The 27,974-nt window shown below is 36.8% G+C and overlaps 1 protein-coding gene across 2 annotated transcripts; it reads left to right on the top strand.

The window, feature by feature from the left end:
* Window positions 1-135: 135 nt before the first annotated feature.
* On the top strand, window positions 136-27,919 carry esr2b (estrogen receptor 2b). 2 transcript variants are annotated; one of them, XM_079856237.1, is made up of 10 exons: window positions 136-337; window positions 13,110-13,598; window positions 15,971-16,161; window positions 17,110-17,226; window positions 17,594-17,944; window positions 18,285-18,423; window positions 24,133-24,266; window positions 25,492-25,675; window positions 25,789-26,022; window positions 26,953-27,136. In XM_079856237.1, exons 2-10 carry the CDS (start codon window positions 13,186-13,188, stop codon window positions 26,999-27,001), a joined length of 1,812 nt encoding a protein of 603 aa, XP_079712363.1. In that variant the 5' UTR covers window positions 136-337; window positions 13,110-13,185; the 3' UTR covers window positions 27,002-27,136. The 2 variants fall into 2 exon arrangements, with proteins under 2 accessions (XP_079712363.1, XP_079712364.1); XM_079856238.1 differs by having other exon boundaries at window positions 228-337; window positions 25,789-26,031; window positions 26,953-27,919.
* Window positions 27,920-27,974: the final 55 nt, after the last annotated feature.

Raw genomic sequence — 27,974 nt, 5'->3', positions numbered from 1 at the left:
GGTAATTTCCTTTAGTCCTGTTGTTATCTAAACTTCTGCCTCGAGTAGTAAACCTGGGGGCGGCTCCAGGAGGGCGCGGCTGGCGGTGACGCGCTTTCTAATTTGTTATATCCAAAGACAGATTTCTGCCAAAGTACAACCAGTCAAAGTGCGCCATTAGGACACTACCAGGTGTTTGCTTGTCCCTCTCTTGCGTCTGTCGCTTACTTCAGTGCTGCTCTTTCTCTTTGTGCGCGCAGTAAATCAGATCGATCCGGTACACGGCTGATCAAACAGATCTGCCCTCCAGCTCACATCACCTGCTGCCTGCCTGCCTGCCTGCCTGCTGCTGCTGTCGGTAAGTGCTGTTTCGTACTAACGCACTGAAAGGGTAACCATAGTTTCCGGCATTAAAATGTGCTAACTTGTGCTAGTTTCCACTGTCTTAAAATCAAACTGAACAAAATGAAGAGATTCTAAAAGATTTTTACACTGTTTTACATCCAGTTTTACACCCAGTATTCATGCAGGCTATTAAGTATTATTATTATTATGCAAGTGACAGGAACTATAGTAACTGTCGGAAACTAACCCATTGTAAACAACCCTAACCCATTGTATTTTTTTTTTGTAAAGAAACTGATTTAAACTTTAAACCCTGTTGAAATTACTTTGAAAGAATGCGCCTATATGATGACCTAATAATTTGCTTCGATAGGCTGCTCACTAGAAAGAAATAAAGAAAGAAAAACAGTTTTTGTGAGTATGAGTATGGAGTTTCATGATTTGATGTTTAGGTGACCACCCAATGTTCTTCAGTGTAACCTTGTCTAACCCAAAAAATTAAAGTGCTAGAATACATATAAAAATAATGTCAAATGGCAATAATGAAATTAGTTCTGATTAAATTATGCTATTAATGTCCATAATTTTAATTTAAAAAAGTCTGTGGGTCAGTGATCAAACATAATTAGTTTAACTTAAAAAAAAAGAGTAAGTTATCTGGTTGTCTTAATTTTTAGTTCATTGAAATAAAAAAAAATGAGGTAATACAAGGAAGGAGATTAGTTTAATCAACAAAAACTCAAAATATTATGTTTTCTGAACCATATTATCTAAGTTGATTTGATAAAAGAAAAAAGTTGTGATAAGTCATGAGAATTTTTGTTATAACTTCTACAGTAACATAACAATACTAAAATCATTGCTATAACTGTTGTTTAACTTATTTGGCCGTACAGGTGATTATGATGTGCCTGACATGGTCTAGACTTTTTGCCGATAGGGTTTTTTTGCCTCTGCACAAACACAGTCTATTACTCAATGTTGATCATGATAAGATTAAAATGACGTTAGTGATAAGAGAAATGAGGGGTTTTGGAGGAGAGGTTGAAAACGGTTGAAGTGATGGTTCAATGACAGAAGGAAATTATAAAATGAGTTTTTTCAGTGAATAAGACATCAGAATAACAGACCACCATCTGAGCGGTGTACTATATCAATCACATTACAGTAACAACAAGAGAGCATTTTACATATTTTTTTGAATATGGTGTTAACAGTGACCATCTGTTGTTGTTTTTTATTCACGTTTTGTATATTTTTGTTTTGTATATCAGAGGCCAAGGGCAAATCTTTCACAATATCTGTTCTGCGGATACATTAACTAAAACTCCACGTAACTAAAACAAGCGACTTCTACAACATTCAGTTTAAGTACATCATATTTCAGAAGTATTGTTGTGTGAGTGAGGGTTTGTATGCTGTGAACTCTTTTAGACATACAAGTTGCCACATTTGTTTATGTGAACTATGAAACTTGAGTTTTAATGTTTGGCCACTATATCATTCCCATACTTGAATAAGCCAGCTCATTTAGAGCATACCACATGAAGCACATTTGTAACCGACAAAACATTTTTTTTACAGTGTGGACCACCTGTATTTTATCCTTATTCATTCTCTTGTCCCACATGCTAAACTGCTTCATATAATCCGCAAATGTCATTGTCTGTCTGAGTCTAAATCCAAAGCAAAATATAGAACATACTGTAAATTGCTAGGACACATTATCTCAAGGGATCAGTTCATGTCTCCCCTACCTGAAGTTAAACCCACAACCTTTACAAAAGTACAGGAATGGATTTTCGGTGTGTTTTGTTGAAGGGAGACACTCCGTGAGGGAGGAGAAGAAATGCTTTTTATCAGTTTAGACAGAGGTCCTTGTCCTCTTGAGCAATGGACGAGGACTCACACTGGACATAATGGTCTGATATCATTCAAAATGATGGCGACAGAGTGCACTCCTTTTAAATAAATTTTCATTGTATTGCCACACTAGACTGTTATAGACGACAACCTATGTATGCAAGAGTAAACCATTCACTATATTTACTTTATAATTCTTGTAAAATCTCTTAATACTGTCTTTATGAAAGGAACTGCCTAATGTGTAATGGCTGTGTAGCATTTAATTAGATATTTCTGGTTTTTGGGTTAGCAGCAATAGGTTTTAGCTGTGGTCAAAACAAAAACATATGTGGACTGCTCTGTTGACAGGTTTGCTGGCTTGTGTGACAAGTGATAGGAGGATTTAATTAGTCTGTCTGATTAGTAACGTCAGAAATCATGCTCTTTAACTCTCTCTCTCCTCATTATTTGCAAGAAACGAGTCTCAATTAGGAGAACATGAATGGTGTCAGCGATTGAAGGGGTTTCAAGCGTGAAGAATGTGCATGTGTACACAAATCCAGGTGTTTATGTGCATAATTATTTGTGTGTAGGTTCGCTAAGTGTAGATGAAAGTCTCAGTTACTGGGGTGATGTGGGCCTGCATGTGCCCAATGTGAAGTGAATGGAAACTTAATTCTTCTGTACGTTCAAAGAAATCTCAAGTTGGCAGGAGGACCTTATTAGGATGGAGAAAAGTTCACCCAGGGACTCTGTGTGTTATGTGTAGGGGTTTCTTCGTCCTGTCCTTGGCCTTTTGTTCAGTGGTATGTGTGTCTGGACTTTAGCCAAGAGCTTTACCAGAATGGCAGTAGGAAAGTGCTAAAGTTTCACCAGCTCCCAACTGAAATATGTGACCATACTTTAAAAAAAAAAAGTTAAATTATTACAAGTGTGAATTAAAGTGAACTAGTGTTTGGTTGTTTACGGGCTGCTGTGTGAAATTCCAAGGAACAAGGAGCAGGACAAAGAATGAATGACTAAATGAATGAATAATTACAACGAAGAGTGAGAGCATATCAAACAACTATGTACAATTAATACTGGACAAGTAGGCTAACTAAGGAAAACTCAGGGCTTAAATACACAGGGAGTAATCAATAAAACGGTGAGCAGGTGTGGAACACAAATCAGTGAGGGTACGTTTACACATCAATGATGTACAAAAAACAGAAAAGTATTTCCTTTACGTTTTTCACGTACAGACCTCAATATTGTCAAAATGATCCCCCGTTCACACGGATCCACGGAAACGACTAAAAACACTATAAGGCTGCCAGGCCAGTAGTTGGCGATCACAAATTTTTTCACAAATTAGCATTTTTGTGGTTTACACAGAGACAATAACGGTATCTTTTTAAAAAAACTTGCACTTTGAAACCCATTTTCAAAGGTTTGCATTTTCAGGCCCCTGAAACGACGTTGTTGTGTAAATAAACGGCCAAAATGAAGCAGAAAAATCCAGTTCTGTTCTAGAGTTCCCATTGTCATAAAAAGCCTGAAAAAATCGGAGAGTTTTAAAATAGTGTTTACCAGGAAACATTCTAGAAATCAATAACAGTCACAAAACCAATAGGACAATAATGGACATTTCTGCTGTGAATATAATATCTAAATAATTTATAAACTCTTCTGTTTCATCTAAATTTGTTCTTTGCGAGTGAATTCCCTAGTAAATTTAGATTTTTTTTTTGTGTATTGTGTAATTCTCATCCAGTGTTTACATCTGGAATAGTCATTGAAATTCATGGTCAGAAAGTGTGGCAAGCCTGTGTTCTGCATTCTCACACTCCCCCATCTCGCTCTATCCCTTCCTGTCTGCTGTGCTGTGTGTGTTATTAAAAAAGATGAAGAATGCTTTAAAATATTGTACAGACTACTGTTCAAAAGCTTGCTGTCAGTACATTTTGAAAAAATAATACCTTTATTTAGCATTGAAATGATCAAAAGTTACAGTAAAGGCTGTTTCAAAAGATTTCTATTTCAAATAAATGCTGATCTTTTGAACTTTCCATTAATCAAACAATCGTAAGGTTTCTGGGTGTATTATTTATGGATGTGTGTTTTTCTCTCAGACAGAACACAATGTTGTCTCAGTAAAAGCGTTTGCACATCAGCGTCTCACCTTTACTCTTTCTGTTTACTGAGGCAGCAAGCCACATCTCTGACCTAAAACCCGCAGTTGCCCTTTAGCCTAGAGAACAGGGAACTCTGCGTATTAAAGGAAAGTTTGTTGTTTTGAGTGTTTGTTTGTAGATTTTGTTTTTACTCATTCATGCAGTTTCATTGAGATTTTATTTACCATTTAAACACATTTAAATAAAATTTGTCTTATATTTCACTTCAGTCTCTGTCCTCATAAAACTCTGAACTAAATTAACCATTTTTGAGTGAATTCACCTGCAGGAAAACTATGGGAAATAATTAGTGTACTCAAAATTATCTCTGTAATGATTCTCTATAAAGAATTTCAGGCATTTTATGATAAATAAGCTTCTGCATTCAGAAAAATGTCCCCAGATTTCCGCAGAATTGGAGCACCTATCATTCAGAAAGTTCTACGCATATTGAACCCTTGAGCATTTGTTTCTGAAATACTTATGTTTAAAAGAAATAGAAAATGTATTTTTATGCTTTCAGCTATAAACAGTTTATATTTATATTCATTTTCCCCACAAAAGCAGTGCAGTAACTGGTCATTTTCTTCTCTCTCTCTCGTACTCTCTCTTTCTTCTTGCTGTCTTTGATTTTGTTTTTTTAGTATGTTAAGTTTTAGACTTATATGTTTTTAAATGAAATATAACAAAATATATTATACATAATCCTAATAAAATAAATGGTTTAAAAACACCTTGTTAAATAGCTGCGAGTGAAGCACTGTGTGCATTTCAAGAGCGTATTGTGAATCTGATCTGATATAGAGACACATTTATATACAGAAACATGTGAACACATGGCTCTCTTTAATTCAGTTCAGGTTTTTTTTTTTTTTTTTGAGTAGGGCAGGTTTAATTTTCACTACCAGGAGGTTTTGGGTGGATCTCTTTGTGTGTGCTTGAGAGGGAATGGCTTTATGTGTTCTTTCAACGTCTGCAATTTACTGCTTTTTAACTTGGTTATATGTATTTTTTTCTCATATGCTGTCTTTATAAGCAGTGTATGTTGTTGTTTTGCCAGATTTTTTTTTCTGATATTTTTTCATGCGTGCTTGCGTGTGTGTTCAGTACTCACTACTCTTAATGTGTGTGTACTAAGTTGGATGGGTTAAATGCAGTGGACAAATTCCAAGTATGGGTTATCATACTTGGCCTTCCTATATATTCCTAAATAAATATACTAAAATGTATTTGAAATATATTTATTTCATGCTACAAATACAGTAGTATACTACAAATACATTCATTTCACATATTTAAATACCCTGCAATTGTACTTTTGGTATACTTCAAATCTGCTTAATTGGAACATCTAATTTTGTACTCAATGCACTTTAGTTATCTGGAAATAATGCTGAGATCCAACTACAGATATACTTAAAGGGTAACTAAACCCTAAACCAACTTTTTTTTAGTTAATGATCTGTAAGAATGTGGCTTTATTAGTGCTGTTCATTGATTCAAGTAACTTTTTGGACATTTGGGTATAAAGTGTTTTAATTCTACAATATATGGTGTAAAAACGTCTGAGTGCTGCCCTCTTCAGGTTGAACGGTGGCTACTGCAGTTGAATTTTCCTATTGGATGTTTGCGGTACTACGTGACGTAAGCAGGTTCCAGCTCACCACGCCCTTGGTACGAGCTCAACCATGCCCTTGGTACGAACTAGCGTAGATTTATCTGTATTTAGTACAGTGGTCAGGAGGGTACGTAGGTGTAGTGTTGCTGGTTGCAACAGCACTGCTGGACTGCATAGCTTTCCAGCAGACTTGGAAATTAGGCACCAGTGGTTGCATGCACTTGGCCTGGAAGACCGTGAGTTCCCGCCTAGAGCTCAAGTGTGCAACCTACATTTTACGCGGGATTGCTTCTCCAAAAGCCTGGCAAGCCAGACCTACATCAAGATGTTAGGTCTGGCAACTCACCATAGACACGGCTCAATCCGAGGGGCGGGATAAACGGTGGTCTTTCAAATTCCCTCGGCACGCAATAGGACAGCGCTTCAACCAACCAGAGCGTTTTCCCAACAGCGGAGCTAACGTTAGTTGATAGATTCAACTTTTGCCATATCTGGCCAGCAAAACTACGAACACATCTTCCTTTTTTTAAGAATGACTTAAGTGCCGTTCTTTGTTCTTTTCTCAAAGAAAAGCTTAACTCCAAGTCCTCCAGAGCCGCGGCCAAAGCTGATTCGAAAGACCGCTGTTCGTCATCAGCCATTCTTTGTTTTCAAGTAGCAGGGAATTCACACGGAACCGTCACAACTCTGTCGTCATTATGTTAAGCCCACCCACCGACTCTATACACGATGTGATTGGCCTGACCAGAGTTTGGTTTTTCCAGCTCGAAAGTCAACGGAGAGTTGCTAGACTACCTTGGAAGCAAAATAAATTTTGCTGCCGCTAGGGTGCGTCTAGATTTCTAGGCTACTTCTCCAATGCAATAGAGGTGGAAATGGGCTTCTCCACACAGCTCACGCTGAAAAGTGCCAAACGCTGCTCCTCCTGTATGGACTCCACCACCGCAGCGGCGTCTTGATGTGAGTAATCATATATATTTTAATCACAATTTTATGGTTAGGCTAAAGTTAATCCTCAGGGTCGACAACGCGCCGGCACATTTTGCTGGATTTTTTCACATAGCGGCAAAATATGAATATGCCTACAGATTTTGACATCAACTCGATAAAACTCATCAGATGCATGTACTTTACGTCGTCTTGCGACCCTGTGAGTCACTCTCCATTTTAGAGTCTGACAGCAGCCCCGCCCTCGGTTCGTCCCCTCTATCTCCACTGGGGTCTGCCCACTTTTCTAGCATTTTTCAAATATTGCCAGTGGGTGGAGTCAGGCTCTGACCAGGGGTTTAGTTACCCTTTAAGTATATTTGATTGTGCTAAAGTGAAACTATTGCAATTATACTTTAGGTAGTACACTTTACACATCTTGCATTTAAATTATACAGTGATCATACTATCCTTACTAATAGTGATATTAAACACATTTTGGGCCTAATATTAAGAAATATGCATTGTGCAATAAAGAAGAACTCCAAATAAAGTTTAATTATAAAATTTATATCAGTAAGTCTCAAGTAATATGTCAGTAAATATATCAATGGGTTTGTAGTATAGTTTAGTTGGTATGAAATAAATGTGTAGGCCTATTTTAAATACATTTTGGCATAGGGTTTTTTTTTCACTAGGGCACACTCTGCATCCATTGCCTTTGACATATTTGATCATCGTCACGCTCCTAACTCGCTCTTAATTATGAGTTGTGCTGATGTTTATGTGCATTTTAAGTTAACTCGTAAATGCGTTCTTTCTGACATGACTTGAAAGCACCATAACTGCCGAAGCTAAACCTTGACCCCCCCATTGGCCCCAACGTCCTACCATTGTTTGAACCAGAAGTTGACACGTCAGACCGCTATGCTTGATCTATGTTTCAAACACGCCATAAAGCCAATGCCATCACACTCACCAACAATCTGTTTTGCTGTACTTTTGCTAAACAACCGAACTCACAAGAGTGCACACTATTGGCCACATTTGTCAGAAGGAAACCTTTAGCGTCTAAAACCTCATTGCATCTAAAGACACAACTCACCATGCATTTCAAATCTGAGAATGATGAAATAATTTTTTAGATGATGCTATGTAATTTTTTTTAGATCAGACTTTCTTTTTGTGCAAACTAAAGAAAATGTTATGTACTGAAGCATCTAGCTTGTTTCTACTAACAGGTGCTGTAAGGGCAGAATTTCCAAACACAACTTTTGCAATTTGCAAATAAAACAATTTAATTATTTGTTAAATATTTAAGTACTGCTTTTGTACTATTTTTGTTGAATCCTCTGTTGACCTGTTATGATTAAATGTACAATACAATGAATTGTTTTTGACTTCTACCTGTTGAGTATAAAAATGGTATGGATAAAAATTAACAGGAATTGTGTTGAGTTGCAAAAAAAATAAATTCATAATGAACAATTAAGTTTTATAATTATGACCTTTACCTTTGCAAATATATTTCTATAGCACTTCAAAATTTTCCATGGTTGCAAAGCAGCTTTACATTCATATAGAAAGTAGTTACACAGGTAAATATATGTATTAGCCTATGTAATTATGACAAATAAAGAAAACAACATATGGTCAGTTTTAAATGGTGAAAGAAAGTTGTATTACTTGAGTGTATTCCTAATACACCAAAATGCACCTATAATGAACAAATACTAGGGATGCACCGATACCACTTTTTCCAGAACGAGTACGATACCGATACTTGCATTTTTTTGTACTCGCCGATACCGATACCTGTGTTTTCACTGCATTTGTAATTTTAAAATATCAATTCTTTATTACAATTTTAAAACAACAAAAATTACCAGCCCAATTAATGTGAATTTAAAACATTATTAAAGACAAGTAAGCAGTCAGTAATAAAATAAGTACAAATAATCTAATTACAAATAGCACAAAGAAATGCTACAAATGAAATAAACAGTGTTTTTAGAGTTTTTCAGGTAGATATAACATGTACAGTATAGAAATTTGAATAAAGTAATCAAATGTGAAAAAACACTGCATATTCATTGTTGTATAGATTAAATATAGATGGATCTTTTTGTAAAGTTACAAAAGGTAGCCTATTTAGTCAAGAGCAGTGAGTAATTTCTTGTCCTTTGTTTGATTAACATTAAAACACCGCAGCATGTTTATTAGAACTATATATCTATATCTATATTTAATATAGATATATATATATAATTTTCCTCTAGAATGATAATTTTTATCAAGCTTGTATATTTAAGTTCAGTAATTTCACTTAAATGACAATTAATAGGTAATTTTCATTGCCATTTGGAATTACTGAACTTAAATATACAAGCTTGATAAAAATGATCATTCTAGAAGAAAATTTCAGATGGCACTTAGAGGCTTTTGCATCTGAACTTTTCATATATATATATATATATATATATATATATATATATATAAAAACCTGCTGCCCCTTTAAGACCGAACAACGTAAAATGTATTAAAATAATTTCAATTCATGTGTCACATTTAAATCCGCAGCATAATGCGAGACCGTCAAACCGCCTGTTCTGCAGTACAATGAGAGTTGAAGCAGCAGAAAAATGTTACGGATGTTTTATTCCATCCGCACAGACTGAAACACAAGCAGTTCTGCATGTTCACATTCTTCCACCAACGAATGGAACTGTCTGTTTTAGTGCATGCACAAGAATAAAACTAATGTTATGCTGGTTAATGCAATTGCTTCCTGCAGCGTTAATGACAGATCATGTCAGGTAAAAGGGAAGCAAAACATTCTTCAGATGATATTTAATGTTATGTCCACTGGCTTTATTTCCTCAACAGCTTCAAGTTTAACACACTTTCGTGTTCTCCAGACCATTTCGCGTTTATTTTCATGCACCGCTTACTGCGCCTATATTGAGACTTTTATCTGTGATTCGCAGTCTTTAAATTCATATAATCTGTGCTTTCATTGATAGAAAAATTGGTTTGCTTATAGCAGTACTGCTAACAGTATAGAAAGAACACAAAGTAACCCCAGTTTAGCTTGGCGAATATCTGCGCGGTGGCGCAACTGGTAAATCGATAGCGCTCGCGTGGCAGCGGTCTCAGTCTGTAGTGTTTCCTACATTCAATGTACATATGTGTGTTCCCATTGTCTCTGGTGTTCTCCGGATAAGTGAGTTACTGGTATACTGGGGTGTCTGTAAAATGTCAGTTAAAGGTAAATTCTTAAACTGTGCCATTATTTATAAAGATTACTTTATTGTATTTGAAGCACACAATAATGATGGCATTAGCAGACTCCAAGTTTACTTGGAATGCCATTGCAATGTGTTTTTAAATCACTAAGTATGACCTGAGTTTGTTATCAGTATAATATTAATGTACTGTATGTTCAACACTGTAATTGAATTGCAATTGTAATGTCACCAAAATGCATTTAAAGTTTATGCTGAGTGAAATCTGCATTTCAAAACTTAAGTACACTTTAAATATCTACTCTTGTATTTAAGTATACTTGGAATAGTTCCACTTTAGCACAAACAAGTATATTTAATGCAACTTTAGTTGAACTTCAGCACTGCTTTTGGGCTAAAATTAAAATGCATTTAGTACAATATTAGTTGTTCCAATTTAACAGACTTAAAGTATACCAATTTATAGTGTGCCACAATACATTTAGTTAAAGTACATATGAATAAATTTTTTCACTAGGGATATTTTCACTTTTGCATATTTTTCTAATTTAAAAATCAAACCTCGGTTCAGACACGATTTGACAAATATAAAAACTTACATTTTTGAATACTGATGTAATATTTGTGCACTTTATTTTATTAATTTGATATGCTGACTTGATCCTGAACTGTGGTCACATTTTCTCTCTTCACACACTCACACTCTCTCTCACTCACACTCTCTCACACACACTCTCTCACACACACTCTCTCACACACACTCTCACACACACACTCTCACACACACACTCTCACACACACACTCTCACACACACACACACACACACACACACACACACACACACACACACACACACACACACACACACACACACACACACACACAGTTTATTCTGGATCTCATAGTCTATTTGTTCATCTTTGGTTACAATGTTACATAAAGCATTGTGGACTCTGGACCTTTGTGACAAACTGTTTGGATCTTTCCCCTCTGCCAAAACAGAAACATTAATTATCGCCCCTGAAAGTAAAATCCCAAAGATAACACAGCATATTGGTAACTTAGGCTCGTCTGTCCAACCGAGCCTCAGAAGCTTAGATGTTGTTTTTGATTCAGCTATGTCCTTGGAGCTCCACTCTAAACAATTAGTTAGAAACTGTTTCTTTCAACTGAGGAATATTTCCAAATTAAGATCATTTTTGACTAAAGGTGAGTTGGAGATGATCATTCATGCGTTCATTTCCTCTCGTTTAGATTACTGCAACAGTCTTTTTACCTGTTTGAGTAAGAAGGAGCTTTATCGTCTCCAGGCTGTTCAGAATTCTGCTGCAAGGCTTTTAACTCACATTAAGAAAAGAGCACTCAGCACACCTGTTTTAGCAGCACTTCACTGGTTACCAGTCCAGTACAGAATTCAATTTAAAATCCTGGTCCTTACTTTCAGAGCCCTGCATGGTCAAGTTCCTACCTACATCGCTGACTTGATACAGCTTCACACTCCAACCTGGAGTCTCAGGTCATTAGATCAGAGGCTATTAGTGGTTCCCCGCACTCGTTTTAAAACTAGAGGGGACCAATGATTCCAGGCAGTGGCTCATAGGCTGTGGAATGCTTTGCCTCTCTTTCTGCGTTGTGCGAACTCTGTTGATTCTTTTAAAAAGCAATTGAAGACTCTGCTCTTCAAGCAGGCTTTTAGTTAGTCAAGGGTTTTTTATGGTTGTTTGTTTTCTATTTGTATTTAATATTCTTGTATTTTGAATTTGTTACTGTATTATATTTTATTGTGAAGCACTTTGTGATTTTTATCTGTGAAAAGTGCTATATAAATACATTTTACTTACTCTTCATCTCTTACGAAAACATTTGATTTTGAATTAAAACCAGTGCCTGACCTGATGTGCCTCTACTGTACCCTCCATTAACTGGCTATCTTCAAGTTATAGACTCTTCTTAAAGGTGCAGACTCTTCTCAAATATATAGACTTATGAAAGTGACAAACTCCTCAGTTATCAGTAGAATATTTGAGCCTCCATCACAAGGAAATTATCCATCAGCTCATTTCCTGGAGTGGCACCTTTCAAAATGTCATCTGCAAAAAAAAAAAAAATTCATTACCAATTCCGTCAAAAGCAGTTATCCTGTCTGTTTTGGTGTAATGAGTCCTCTAGAAGAGAGCAGTGTAACCCGCCACAGCGGCGATTTACCTCCCTCCACAGCACCCGTCTCACTTTACATCATGTGCATTAGACAGATTTAGAAATAACTATATTAAATATGCATCGTTTTTCTGTGACGTTTTTCTATTTTTCCAGTCACTTTTTCAGAGAAAAGTAGTAAAAGGAGGTGCATCTGCTAATATAACTAGGAAAAAACAGGCCTACTAGCAATCATTGGTACAGTATGTCTTTTTGAGCATGCTGTGTTGTCTTTATGTAGACAGTAGCCTGCCAAGTTTTGTGTCTGGAAAAACCCTGAAAATCACAAACAGGTTTAGAAAATTCAGGCAACACCTATTTCACACTTACAGGACACATTAAAGGCTTGTGCAACATGTACACTGCCGTTCAAAAGTTTGGGGTTGGTAAGATATATTTTAATGTTTTTGAAAGTCTGTAAAACTGTAATATTGTGAAATATTATTCAAATATTAAATAACTTTTTTATTTTAATATATTTTAAAAATGTAGTTTATTCCTGTGATGACAAAGCTGAATTTTTCAGCATCATTACTTAAGTCTTCAGTGTCACATGATCCTTCAGAAATCATTCTAATATGATGAGTTGCTGCTCAAGTAACACTTATTTTTATTATTATTATTATCACAGTTGAAAACGGTTGTACCTGAATGTTTTTGAGGAAACCTTGACAATTTATTTAAAAAATACTATTACGCACCCTTTACTTTTGAACTGTAGTGTATGTTTAACATGCAGGAGGAGGTGTACGGTGTTACTCTGATATCAGGATCTGATTTCTATTTTCGTCTTTCAGCAAGAGCTTCCTCTGACACAGTTGGGCCTGCGATGCAGTAGTCTGTCAAGCCAGGACCTCGCTTGAGTTCTCCAGAATGAGCTCCTCCCCTGGTCCAGTCCCTGCGTCAGTCTCCCCTGCACTGGCTGATCGAGGGGACTCTCCTAGCCTTTTTCCCCGTCTGTACACTTCCCCACTCGGCATGGACAACCAGACCATCTGCATTCCATCTCCGTATTTGGAAGCCTGTCAGGATTATTCACCACCGCACGGGGGAGAGTTCAACCATGGAGCTTTAACACTCTACAGCCCGGTGTCCTCCGCAGTGCTAGGGTACCCTCATCCCCCCGTGTCTGAAAGCCTGGTCCCGCTCAGTCCCACAATCTTCTGGCCTTCCCACACCACACACACTGCGCTGTCTCTGCACTGCCCACCTCCACTGGCCTACAGCGAAACATTCTCACACACTGCCTGGGAAGACGCCAAGACACACACGCTTAACCAGAACAGGTGAGAATGTGTTAAACTAGCCACTAATAGCAGATATGTTCCTTTCATCTCCAGGTGGCAGCTGTCAAAGGGATAGCTCAGTTGCCATAGAAACATAACAGCCCTGTGACCAAACAAAATGTTTTATTTTTCATGCACTTTATTAGAGGTGCTTGCAACAGCATTTTAAATCATTGTTACAACCTTATTTAATATCTAGAGGGATTAAGGAATGTAACATTAAAATAATGAGCGTGTACTGGAAAACATCAAACACATCACCCGATTGAGTTTTAGGGGAGTGATTTATTACAATGAGTCTCAACATGAGAAGGACACCTCAAAGTAATTAGTTAGATTATAATAAAGAAAGGTAAAGAGAAAAGAACTAGATTTGTGCCAAATCAAAGAACTAAGTAAAACCAAAACCAGTCTTACTAAAAAACTAAAAAAACAATGTAATCTGACTAGATCAGCGTCCAGCAAGAACCAAACAAAACATCTTCAACGTCAAAAAGACGCCCTAAATAAACTATTCTTACTAACAAAACAAAACTTACAAGGAGTGGCACAAGTCACTAAACTGGTGTTCTAAACACAAATTGATCCCTCAGTGTGGCATATGTATATCACGTGATATCTAAGCTGTTCTTTTCTCTTCCCCCATTTAACAGTAGATCAAACCACCAGACAGAATAAATGGTGATACTCACAAGGAAAAAAACAGCGCAAATGAGCCTCACTTACAGAGGTCTCATTACTGAGTTCTCAAAGAACACATCAATCCAATTAATGGTACAGGTCAGGCAAACTAACAAGCGAGGGCTCTAGCATGCGCAAAGTCATCTCCCGCCTCCAACACAGGTGCGCTCTTTATAGACACATGGCGCGCCCTCATTGGTGTAGCCGCGTTGAATCATCATCCAACAGCAATGATGACGATGACGTCGCCCGGATGATTGACAGATGGATAAGCCAATCAGGTAGCCGCATCGTCCTGCTGACAGTGAAAGTGAAACAAAAGAAAGAGCGTACGGGAGGGAAAAAAACAACAACAACAACAGCTCCAAACAGATGACAGTATAAGACGTAACAATCATGCAGCTTGTTGTGCAGACAATAAAACGGGTAAAAAGGCCCGTAGATCAGTGGTTCTCGGCTGCTGGGTCAAGACCCAGGATGTGGTCACACAGCAGGTCTGTTCTGACAGGATCACCGACAGCAGGGAAGAAATTATTTTAAATGCAAATAATAAAATTCACCTTGCAATAGTCTATAGTTTGTTTAGCGAGATAAATAGGCTATAATATTAAATTGTCAGTGTGTGATTGCAGGATCTAAATGCAGAAATTATTTTATTAAACACAAACTTAAAATACTTATTATTTTATATTATTTTATTATAAAATACTTGTATTTGTAGTATACTTAGCATAAAATAGATGTATTTCAAATACATTTTTGTATATACATTTTTCACTAGGGAACTAATCAATGAAATGAACATCAGGTGCAACTACTCAAACAATCAATGGAAAACCATGGAAACAAAGGGTGCGTCTCAAACAGTGAATCAATAATGGTGTACAATACATTTGGGCACTAGTAAGGACACTGGCTCACTACACATCCGGACACTGACTCTATTTCTGGTGATCACTATTTGTATTCATGAACAGCAGCAGACCTGATATATTTCTGACATTATTTTTTTTATGTTATTTAAAGTACATTATGATAAATACTTTGCTACATAATGTTTCTTGTTACATGCAACATTTTAGCTGTAAGTAGTTATAAATGTTAGCTAGATTATGTTCATTACCTGTCTAGTGATGTACAGTATGTTCAGTTGTGTACAAGTTTTTTTTCAGGATTCTTTGATGAATAGAAAGTTCAAAAGAACAGCATTTATCTGAAATAGAAAGCTTCTGTAACATCATGCACTACGGTTGAAAAGTTTCTGGTCAGTAAGAATTTTCTTTTTTGGAAAACTTAAATTTTAAAATATATTTAAATAAAAAACAGCCATTTTAAATTGTAATAATATTTCACAATATTAGATTTTGTTCTGTATTTTTAATCAAATAAATACAGCCTTGGTGAGCATAAGAGACTTCTTTTAAAAACATTTAAAAAAAGTACCGATCCCAAACTTTTGAACAGCAGTGTATGTATAGTACTATAATACTATATCAAGCACCTAGAGCAGATTAACTGCATAGAAATGTCATAACAATCACATAGCAACACACTTGCAACCACTCAGAACACCCCAGCATCATGCTGATGAGGTTTACACAGGGCATGCACCAATCACATTTTTTTTAAGAAATGTAAAAATGTTTTCTTCTTCTCCTCTTTTACTTTATCTGTACCTTCATCTTTTATAGTTCTGTCCTTACTCATGCAAAGCTGTTAGGGCAGCAAGTGGAAGGTGCTGATGGCTTAAATCCTTCTCCAGGCATTGTGGGTAAAGGAGACACGCACTTTTGTGCGGTGTGTCATGACTACGCCTCTGGGTATCACTATGGTGTCTGGTCATGTGAGGGGTGCAAGGCTTTCTTCAAACGGAGCATTCAAGGTAATACTCATGGTCAGACCATTTAACGTAACAAATACATGCTCTTCAGAAGTTTGGGTTTCTGAAATTCCATGGAAATAAATGGAAAGTTTCTTCCTTTTTGAGTTTTTTTCCCTCCACGAATCCTCAAATACTGTACTTGTTCTGTACACAGATTTCTCCGGATATGTCAGGGTCAGTGCACTGTGTTCCTCTATAAGGACTTAAAACAAGTTTGTTATGACCTTTCAACCAATAGACGCTACTCAAAAGGCCAGATATGTAAAAAACATGAGAATAATGAATCTCAGTCAAAACCACAATTTTTTTTTTTTTTTTTTTTTTTTTTTTTAAAGGACAAGCACTTTCTTATCATGGATTACATTGAACAGGGAATGTTTTTTTGCCTGGAATGAGTTTTTGATGTTCCTACTAATATCTCCAAGGATTACTTCATTAAAAAAAATAGTTCAGAGAGGAATATTTGTGTAATTTATATTTTACAAACATAAGAAAAAAAAAACATGAATTTTTGAAGATTACATTTAACCTTGTTCAATTGTTAGTGCTTTTAAAGATGAACTTTTCATGACCGTTAGATAATGGCAACGGTATATTTATATATGAAGAATTAAGTTTATATGCATGTGTAAAATATATATATTTTTTACAATTATTTATAAATCTCTTATATCAGTCAATATCCAATGTTACTTGGTACTGACATTTGAGCATTCATAAATTACACTTTCTGTTTTTTTGCTTTAACTAAAAAAATATATATTAAATTAATCATGCTAAAATATAATTTATGTCAGCCCTAATGTGGTAATATTGTCTTACACAATAGAGTGAGATGACATTAAAAAGCTGAATCCAAGGTGTCCACTGTGGATTTGTAGTCTAGCTTCCCCCACAAGAATGTGAGCTTGATTATCACGTTTAGTTTTTTCTCCCAATATTCTTCAGGACACAATGACTATATTTGTCCAGCCACCAACCAGTGCACCATTGACAAGAGCCGTCGCAAGAGCTGCCAGGCCTGTCGACTCCGCAAGTGCTATGAAACGGGCATGATGAAGTGTGGTATGCAGCCGCCTATCTATTTTCTGTGTAGCCCCATACTTATTATATAGAAAGAGATTATACTTTAAACTTTGAACATCCTTTTTATTTGGAAATATATCACAGTATAGAAGTGAAGTGGGTTGTGAATACCATTTCATGTTGATTTTGTCTGGTGTTAAGACATACAGTTACCCATCTTTCTGCAAACAGTCGTCAATAAAAATTGAACTTGCACTGTCGTCCTGGAAAATGTGAAGTGATGTCATATGATGTGTGCATTGCATTTGTTAAATTGTTACGACTGAAAAGATATTATAATAAGTTAGAATGATAAGTGTGCTGTGCTGTGTGCACCTTTGATGCATGTGTGTAATTGTGTGAACAGGTGTGAGGCGGGAACGCTGCAGTTACCGTGGTGCTCGTCATCGTCGAAATCCCCAGATCAGAGACTGCTTGGGCGAGGCGTTAGGGGTCAGAGGTTGTTCCCAGCATAATTTAGAAATTCCTCTCAATCCCACTGATCACCTCTTCCCTTCTGGGGGCAGAGCTGAGGGGTGTGTCCTGAGCTTCTCCCCTGAGCAGTTGGTGAATTGTATTCTGGAGGCGGAGCCTCCTCAGATTTTCCTGAAAGAGCCAGTGAAAAAGCCGTACACTGAGGCCAGCATGATGATGTCACTAACCACCCTCGCTGACAAGGAACTGGTGCTCATGATCAGCTGGGCCAAGAAGATACCAGGTGTGTGTGCTTGTATAAATATATGAAATATTCATCTGATTTGTAAGCTCTTAGTTTATTATGTTAAGTTCTTAGGTCAGGGGTTCACAGCAGATTGACACTCTTGTCATTTTTAAAAGGTTAATGGGATTTAATCATCATCAAATAGTTTAGCAGAATGTTGCTCTTATCTGCAATGAAAGGTGAACAGGGGCTGTCATACTGCAGAAATGACAAAAAGCTTCATAAACATCATAATTTTGTGTGTGTGTGTGCACTTACCTCAAGCATTTGAAGGGCAGCAGCTGTGTGTAGGAGTGTGTTCTGGAAGGCCTTTGTGTGTTTGTTTCTCCTCTCTCAGGTTTCGTGGAGCTGACGCTTTCAGATCAGGTGCATCTATTGGAATGCTGCTGGCTGGATATTCTGATGTTGGGATTGATGTGGAGATCTGTGGATCATCCCGGGAAACTCATCTTCTCACCAGACCTCAAACTGAACAGGTAAAACCTCCTACTGACATAGGGAAACAGCTCCTTCCACAGCACAAATGACACTGCCATCTGTGTAAACGTCACAACACTTTCTTAAAAGCAATAATACATTCTGAGACGATAATTTGGGAGTATTTACACTGCATAGAGTCTCCTACAACAGGTTTACATGCATCAAATATTAGTTTCATTTCCTCATAATATACATTTTACATCACCACATTTTCAATGATTCTGAAATGACTCGTCAGATAAATCAATCACTCTAAATCCCTCCTTTCTGCGAGCTACTCTGCTATAATTGGCCAGACAGCTCAGTCTGTTGTGATTGGTCTACCGCGTGTCGAAAACAAAAACGCCCATTGCCATAAGTACGTCAGCTCTGCGTGTCCTGAGGCTTCATACAGCGTAAACTAAACACAGTAATGAACAATGACATAGATTTTTACCATATCAGTCTGATGATGAAACTTTGGAAGAACTAGTTATTCAACCGGACCCTCCATCGCAAGGACGACTTAAGCAGGACGTTTCTCAGTGATACGCTACTTAGTTTGAGGTACATTATGAGATGTTGCAACTGTAATTCCTCACCATCAGCATTAACAAGTGCATGTCCATCAACAAACCGATTATTTTACTTGTAGTAATTTATTTACAGAGTATTTTTCTAATATATTGCGGTGAACACGTGGAAACTGTATCAATAACAGTGCATGTATGCAATGTATACATTACCCGAGCTCTAGCCTGAATGACTGATGTAACATAAATGTTGGTAAAACAAATCTTGCTCCATGCTTAATTTTTCCTCAAATTTGTGAGAACGACAGACAATCTGCATTAATAGACACAGTTTTAGGTAAAAGTGGCCCACAGCTGATTAGCAGAAGTATTTCAGTAAGACAGTAATAATGTGAGTTAACCAGTTAGCAGGAGACCTACACAATATAAAACTCAAAACTAAGTATTTTGAACACCATCTTTCCAAGAAGTGGTTTGCGAAATCATGCATTGAACTCTGAGATTTGAGAAGCAGTCAGTCAAGTCAGTCAAGTAAAATAAAGGGAACACAGCAAAAGTTTAGAATTATACTGCTGTGAAATTGTGGTAAAGATTCATCAATCTTCAATCAATCAATCAATTCTTCACATGCTTGTAATTGGGCTGTGAAAAAAAAAAACTAAAAAAAACTGGCTTTACCTTCACATTGTAGAGCACAGCATCTGTGAAGTTTTCCCTAGTGTCGTCGCGCGGAATAAGTGGGCAGGCAATATGTTAATGTTTTGTCTTGACGTCACGGCTTATGACTCATTTGAAAAAGGCGTTTCTTGTAGTTGGTCACCAGGTTGGCACACATCTCAGGAGGGATTTTGGTCCACTCCTCTTTACAGATACTCTCTAAATCCTTAAGGTTTCTTGGCTGTCGCTTGGCAACTCAAAGTTTCGGCTCCCTCCACAGATTTTCTATAGATTGAGGTCTGGAGACTGGCTAGGCTACTCCAAGACCTTAATGTGCTTCTTCTTGAGCCACTCCTTTGTTGCCTTTGAGGTATGTTTTTGTCATGCTGGAAGACCCTTCCACAACCCATCTTCAGTGTTCTGGCTGAAGGAAGGAGGTTCTCGTCCAAGATTTGACAGTACATGGCCCCTTCCGTTAGCCCCTCAAGACAGTGAAGTTGTCCTGTACCCTTAGCAGAGAAACAGCCCAAAAGTATAATTTTTCCTCCTCCGTGCTTGACTGTAGGGATGGTGTTCTTGGGGTCATAGTCAACATTTCTTTCCCTCCAAACATGACAAATTGAGTTGATGCCAAAGAGCTTGATTTTGGTCTCATCTGACCACAGCACTTTTTCCCAAGCCTTCTCTGAATCATTAGATGTTCATTGGCAAACTTCAAACGGGCCTGTTCTGGGCTGATCCTTCACCTTTTTTATGATCATCCTTACCTCATGAGGCGAGATCTTGGATGGAGCTACAGACCGAGGGCGATTTATTTTTCATTTGGTATTTCTTCCATTTCCAAATAATCACACCAACAAGTCTCCTCCTCTCCAAGCTTCTTGCTGATGGTCTTGTAGCCCATTCCAGCCTTGTGCAGGTCTACAATCTGGTCCCTGACGTTTGACAGCTCTTTGGTATTGCCTGTGGTGGAGAGGTTGGAATGGAAGATAAAGATTCTGTGGACAGGTGTCCACTGACATTAGGACATTAGGAGTACTTTCTTGAAGGAACTAATCTGTGTTCCACATGGGCACACAACCAATCTGTGGGAGGCAGAATTTTTGCTGGTTGGTAGGGGATCAAATACTTAATAATTTACAACCTTTATAAAATGTGGTGTTCTTGATTTTTTGGTTGATATTCTGTCTCTAATTTTTATGGTAGGTTTATTTTAATGGATAAAGACCCTTCATTTCTTTGTAAGTGGGCGAACTTTTAAAATCAGCAGGGGATGGAATCGAAATTATTCAACCCCATGGCAAATCAGGTTTATTGGCAAAATTTACAGACTTTCAGCTGTTTGCAATGAACAAATCAAACAAAATTAATTGAAATAGGTCAAAACAACAAATGTTTCAAGTGGTTTCCCCAAATTCAACTGAAAATGCAACTTTTAATGAATTTAACGATACTAAGAGAGCTCGTATCTTGAGTGGATCCTCAAACTGTCGGCAAAACCTCATACAGTAGCTACAGGAGCGGAGAAGGGTGTCTTAGTCTGGTATTTGCCGTCTAGTCATAGCCAATAGAGCCTGTGCATAACACTTGGTCTTTTATAACACAAGCTTTTTGCCAAAAACTGTATATTAAATGACAGTAAAAACTGAGCGCCTACATAGCTTTAATAATCTTTGTAACCTGTAAGTTGATAAAGTGGGAGAAATCGTCTCATATCTTGCTTGATGGTAACATTTGAAAAACACTGGTGTTTAGTGGATTTATTCATCAACCTTCAGATTATCTGCTATTGTGTGTGTCCAGTGCACACAGTGTTTGTGTGTGCACACGTTGTGTGTGACATGCATGAATGAATGTTGTTGTTGTTGTTGAAGTTCATTAATTAAGAAAACTGAATGCAAAAAGATTTTACCCTCTTTGTTTTCACTGCAAAATTTCTTAATATCTCAAGTAATTTTGTTTCTCAAGTAAATGTATCTTTATTTAAGAATGTTGTACTGTAAAACAAGAAAAAAATGAGGAAGAAAATAATTTTTTGCAATGTTTACCTGGTTTGCATGCATGTGTGTGCATGTTTATTCATTTGTGTCTCAGTGGAATTGAATATTCTTCTTCCTTGGTGATTATCTCTAGGGTCTTAACAAACCTTGGTGTGTTCTCATAACACAAGCTTAGTTTGTTCTCTTCATTTCTCACACACATTTGAGTGTGTGTGTGTGTTTGTGTATGAGAAAGTATGAGAAAACGTGTGCTTCCTTTGTCTTTCACCTGACACTCTAAGGTTGTCTATTCATTCAGTTACAGTATAAGCTGATGGATGTTAAAGTGCCCCTATTATGCTTTTTCGAATATTACCTTTTATGCTACCTTTTATCCTAAATGGCTACTATTAGCTGTTTGTGAATGTAAAATGTCTGCAAAGTTTTAAAGGGGATGTCTAATGCTATTTCATGCATTCTGACTTATTTATACTGTCTCATGCTAAACATGGCCAAAGTTTCAAAAAACAAGTTGGACTTATGACAGTATTTCTGAAAGTAAAGAATCAATTCTTGGAAAATGCCAGCATATGGTCTTCATTTGCTGCCCGCAAACAACGTCTATTTTGACCCGCCCTCAAACACTGTAGCTGAGTTTGGCTCGTGTTATCGACATGTTGAGAAGATGCTGTTTTCAGTGCTGCGAATCCACTTTGCATACATTTCCAAAGGATGAGGACTCCTTTGGAGAAAAAAAACGATATAATCATTACGCTGTAATGGGTGTTTTGATTCTGACACACACTGTAAGCGGGTTGACCAATCACAACAGACTGGGCCATCTAACCAATCAAAGCAGAAGAGACTCGTGGAAAGGAAGGGTTTAGACTAGAGGGACTGAATTTTCGAATGAACTATTTTCAGACACTTGAAATGAGGTGATGTGTGCAATGTATCATGGGAAAATTAGTGACCATCAGTTTGACCTTGGATGCCTGTAAACCTATTCTAGGAGACCTCCAAAACAAAATAGAGAAACTTTTAAAATAGCATAATAGGGGCACTCTAACTAGTTTTAGTATCTTTGCCATCTTTTTCTATTTATTTATTTTTTTTGTTTATTTTTTTGTTACTCGGTTACTCTCTTTTTTGGTACACTTAGTTTATAACTGTGAAAAAGTAGAAAAATTATAATATATATGTATGTATGTGTGTTTATGTGCATGTATGCAACCCTCTACATACACCTTGGCAATAGAATCGCCATTGACTAGTACATTTTTTTTGGTTACTCGCCAGACTGATATACTATTTTATATATATACACACACATTTTTTTTTTGTATATAGGCCTATATATTTATTTTAATTGTATTATTTTATATTCCACCAAATCAGCTTATCTTTGTAAAATGGCACAGCTTTTTAAATATTTTTTGTGAACGTAGCAAATGTACACAATCAAGCATTATTTAATGATAGAACTTTAGTAATTCGAGCTAAAACTTGATAATCATGCATGAATGCATATTTGTCATTTTAACTGAACTTAGGACTGGTGGGGGTGCTTAAGATATTGTTAGTCATTCAGTGTTTCTGCAAAAAAAAAAGATAATAGTAATTCATAATAGTAATTATTATTAAAAGATAATAATGCTCCTACTAATAATGAAAATATACAACACATGAGCTGCTGGGTTCATGAATGTTTATCATGTTGTCAGCGTTTGCTCGAACTGATTTGCTGAAATTAAAACAGGGATGAGCGCCATCCAATGAGATTGCCCTTTGCACATAAGCTCCGCCCACTACCAGAGAAGCCGGCATATGTTCTGCTTGTTCTTAAAAGCTGAATAATATTAGATGAACATTATACTTGTTTGTATTTTCCTGTCAAAATAACGTTTACATGTAATGCGTCAATCTTGCGTGGTATGTAAGTCTCTCTCTCTCTCTCTCTCTCTCTCTGTGTGTGTGTGTGTTAAGAGAAATGTGATGGCGAGGGTGCGCCTTCACACAGGGCTCCAGACTAATTTTTTTTTACTAAATTGCTTTCATTTTGTTTGGATTCACTAAATAAATATTTGGTCGCACCGGCAGGAAAAATGGTCGCAGTCTGTAGCCCTGCACTAGAGTTTACGGTACATCAAACACAGGTACGCTGAGCTGAATTTGAAATACTCGTACTACAGATCGCTTGACGGAGAGCGAAACTATCAAGCGCTGAGTCAGTGTTCAGCGAGTGAAAATACATACATGCTAAACTCATACTTGGCATCTAACACACACACACTGGCGAGTAAAATCGAAGAATTTATTAGCCAATGGCTAATAATAGACATTATTTAGTCGCTCAGAGTGAAATTTACCAGCCAGATTTTAGCCAGATTTTTTTGGAGGCTCTCAAAAGTTTAAAATGGACTTGACATATTCGGGATAGTTTGGGATTGTGCACAGCGGCGCCCTTTTCCTGTGGCTCCAGAGTGATTAGTCACATCAGGTGAATGGCCTTTTCTCCTTGATCTCAGTTTCAGACTCTCTTTCTCTCTACTTTCAGGGGTGAATGGAATTGTGTTGAAGGCATCATGGAGATCTTTGACATGCTGCTGGCCACCACCTCCAGATTCAGAGAACTGAAGCTACAGAGGGAGGAATACGTCTGTCTCAAAGCCATGATCCTTCTCAACTCCAGTATGACACTTCTCTGATTGTGTGTGTGCGTGCGTTATTTTATTATAGCGCAGAGGAAAATGCTATAAAATAAAATGCTACTTATCTTGTTTTTTCTCTACATAATTTTAGGGCTATAAAGTTAACTATAGTTAGCATGTTGTTCAATAACAGAAGCTTTTGATTTACATGCCTGGTCTCTGGTCACCTGCCAAGGCGGTCACCTGCCAAAACCTACTCCTATTTGATACATGAATTGCTAAGGCCTCTAATTATCCAAATCATCCAAACATTGCTGAAAAACACAATCTTCTACATGCCTTTTGTCTTACAGGCATTTTAGTATAATTAAAAAAAAAGTCCACCTTCAGTTTTTTGTAGATGTGTCTTTTTGCCTTAAAGTTATATAAAGTTTATATACTGTTATAAAGTTACCGTAAATATAACTTTTATATTGTTAGTAATTTTTCAATAGGAATATTTACTGGACTGAAGCAACTTGGGTCTACTTGATTATCCATGCATTTTTTTAAAAAAAAATTTTGATGTTAAATCATGTTAAAATGTATGTATCAAATAAGTTGGAACATGATTGCATTGAATTATACGTTTAGCCCCCACAATTAAAACTATAGAGCTTTGATCATGAAACTAATTTAATTTAAATATCTTATCAAGGCATATTTTGGAGATATAGGGTGATTACTTGCCTACAATGCATATAAATATCAGCTATCTAAATCTCAATGATTTACATTATAAGCTATCAGAATTTCATCTCTACTTTTCAGCTTTATAACTACTGCAACAAATTGCATATTTTTGCTCAGTTTGGGCCTCTGTATAAAATTGAGGTTTTCCCTATATCATAATATATGAGCCACATTGTAAAAAAAGTTTTTTTTGTGATTTATGTGGCTCAGATAACATAATATTTTGAGTTCCTGTTGATTTAAACCAGTCTCCTCAAAATTTTAAGTTGAAATTGAGTTAATACAATGAACTTGAAATTTTAAGGCATCCAGGCTATTAACTTTAAGTTAAACCAACAATATTTTTTTAGTGTACAAAAGGCTGATGTATCAAATATATAATTAAGAACATAAAACACATTACATATATATTTTGTCTAAAGGTACAATCAACTGTTCCATAAAAAAAGAAAACGATTGTTCTGAATATTATCACAAAAGTACTATTCTCTTTACCTGCATCAGATCTCATCCTGTTTTGTGCTAATTAACAGATAACTGTTCAAGCTTGTCACAGACTCCTGAAGGTGTGGAGAGTCGTGGGAAGGTTCTGAGGCTGCTGGACTCAGTGACTGACGCTCTGGTTTGGAGCATCTCCAGAACGGGCCTGTCGTCTCAGCAGCAGTCCATCCGGCTCGCCCATCTGCTGATGCTGCTCTCACATATTCGACACCTCAGGTACCTCTGCAGACTATCGTAATCTCACAGAAACTTCCCTCTCATCTGTCACTTTGCTCTTCTTGATCATGCAGATAGTAATCGACTGTTCTCTTCTCTTGTCGTCCATATAGCAACAAAGGAATCGAGCATCTGTCGAGCATGAAGAGAAAAAACGTGGTGCTGCTGTACGATCTTCTGCTGGAGATGCTGGACGCCAACACGTCTCAGAGCAGCCGGATGCTCTCTATGACACACACAGAAACCTCTCTCCGGCCGGACACACAACAGACCCCAGAGATCCTCCACACACCCAGACCGCAGCCTGCACCGAGAGAGAGCGCCCAGGAGACCCGACACAGTCCACAGTGATACAGGCACGTGTTGAATTATGTCATTTTTGGTAATACAGAAATCATAATTTGTGAAGAGTCCATCCACAAAACATCAGTGCTTAATTCGCCTAAAACAGTAGTACTTTATTAAAAGGATGATTCTTTACAGCTCGAATAACACATTTTTTATAAATTAAGTTCATGTAACTGCTTAAATACTGTATATACTCCCATTCAAAAGTGTTAGAAAGATAAATTAGATAGAAATTAATACTTTCATTCAGCAAGGATGCATTAAATTTATCAAAAGTCAGTCACAATGTAAAAAAAATAAAAAAATAAAAAAATAAATAAATATATATATATATATATATATATATATATATATATATATATATATATATATATATATATTTGAAAAAATGCTGTTTACTTGAATTTTTCAATGGTTTCCACACATATTAAGCAACACAGCTGTTCAACACTGATAATAATAAGAAATCCTGGTCACACTTCAGATTAGGGTTCAAATCTCACTATTAACTACGACTTTGTATCCAATAAACTCCTACTGCTTATTATTAGTTAGTAAGGTAGTTGTTTAGTTTAGGTATTGGTTAAACTGCCAATATCCTAGTAATATACATGCTAATAAGCAACTAATTAATAGTGAGAATTGGACCTTAAAGTGTTAGTGAAATTTTTCTTGAGCAGCAACTCAGCATATTAGAATGATTTCTGAATGATCATGTGACACTGAAGACTGGAGTAAGGATGCTGAAGATTCAGCTTTACCATCACAGTAATATATCTTAGGAATAAATGCAACCTAAACATTAAAAAAAAGACCCCAAACTTCCACTTCCAAGCACATGATTTTTTTGCTTGCTTTACAAATGTAAATAGTGTATCTTGTGCTAAACCTCTAACAAGGTAACACAGATTTTGTGTCTGTCTCTCTAGCGCCGAGGAGACATTGCACTTTAGGACATTGGACATGGACACAGACTGACAATCTTTCTTCTGTATGGTAATTGAATTCGGACCATCCATACTTTTTTCAAGCCACTTGTATGTATGGTGTAGGGGAACCGCACCTGGGAATAAGAACTCTAGGTAACGACAACCTGAACCAAACAGGGCTTTCATATGGCGTTTAGTCCTACTTCAACACAATAGTTTGAAGTATATTGTTTCCTTTTATGCCATAATGTGAACCTGAAGAGAAATTAATCTCATCCAAACCAATCTCAATCTTGTTCAAGAAATCTCGAATGGAATCTTTTTAAGGCTGTATCCGGTTGCTTATAATGTGAAATGTGTTATTTCTGTGCCACTAATAGCAGAATAACAAGAAAACTAGATTGAAACACTCCCCCTTTCTGCCATTGCTCAGCAACCAGGTAGCCCCACCCCAAACTCATGCCATTGGTTGAGCCAGTGTAATGTCTCCTCCTGAGCCATTCAAACAGACTGTAAAACCAGAAATTACACACTGCACATTTACACATTTTGTTTGTCATCCAAGATCTCTGAGAACCTCTGACTCAACATGACTGTTTCTCTGAAGACTGGACAATGGTACGCACACTTCTAATAGTTTATGCATTTTGTACTCTGTGTCTGTATAAGTGGTTATTTGCTGTCCTGTGGTGCTTTTCATGGTTTATAAAGTACTTGTCATTGACAGTAAATGTGACACTTATAAAAAACGTTTTCAGCTGTACTCTTAAAGCCCGGATTACACGCACAATCAGAGGGTTGTTCCATAAAACAAGATTAGAATACAAGCCAGGCTTATTTTGGTAAGCTACATTTTAACTGGTAAGATGAATCTGAGCTTAGTAATTGGCTATATTAGCCTACACTTGATTTACCCCATTACAATAGTCCCTTTACAGTTATTTCTATCATAAAAATACATTTGTAGGTTTAAAATTCTAAATAAGGCACATCTAATGTCCAACAACAAATATTTTAGCATA

This window comes from Squalius cephalus (genome assembly GCF_949319135.1).
Source record: "Squalius cephalus genome assembly, chromosome: 21".
NCBI lineage: Eukaryota > Metazoa > Chordata > Actinopteri > Cypriniformes > Leuciscidae > Squalius > Squalius cephalus.
Note: the sequence above shows the minus strand (reverse complement) of the source record. Positions and strands in the feature narration are given on the sequence as shown.

Coding starts and splice junctions, on each gene's coding strand:
- esr2b (XM_079856237.1), top strand. CDS start 13,186: ATGAGCTCCTCCCCTGGTCCAGTCCCTGCGTCAGTCTCCCCTGCACTG. Junction 16,162..17,109: donor CTTCAAACGGAGCATTCAAG/GTAATACTCATG, acceptor AATATTCTTCAG/GACACAATGACTATATTTGT. Junction 24,267..25,491: donor CATGATCCTTCTCAACTCCA/GTATGACACTTC, acceptor GCTAATTAACAG/ATAACTGTTCAAGCTTGTCA.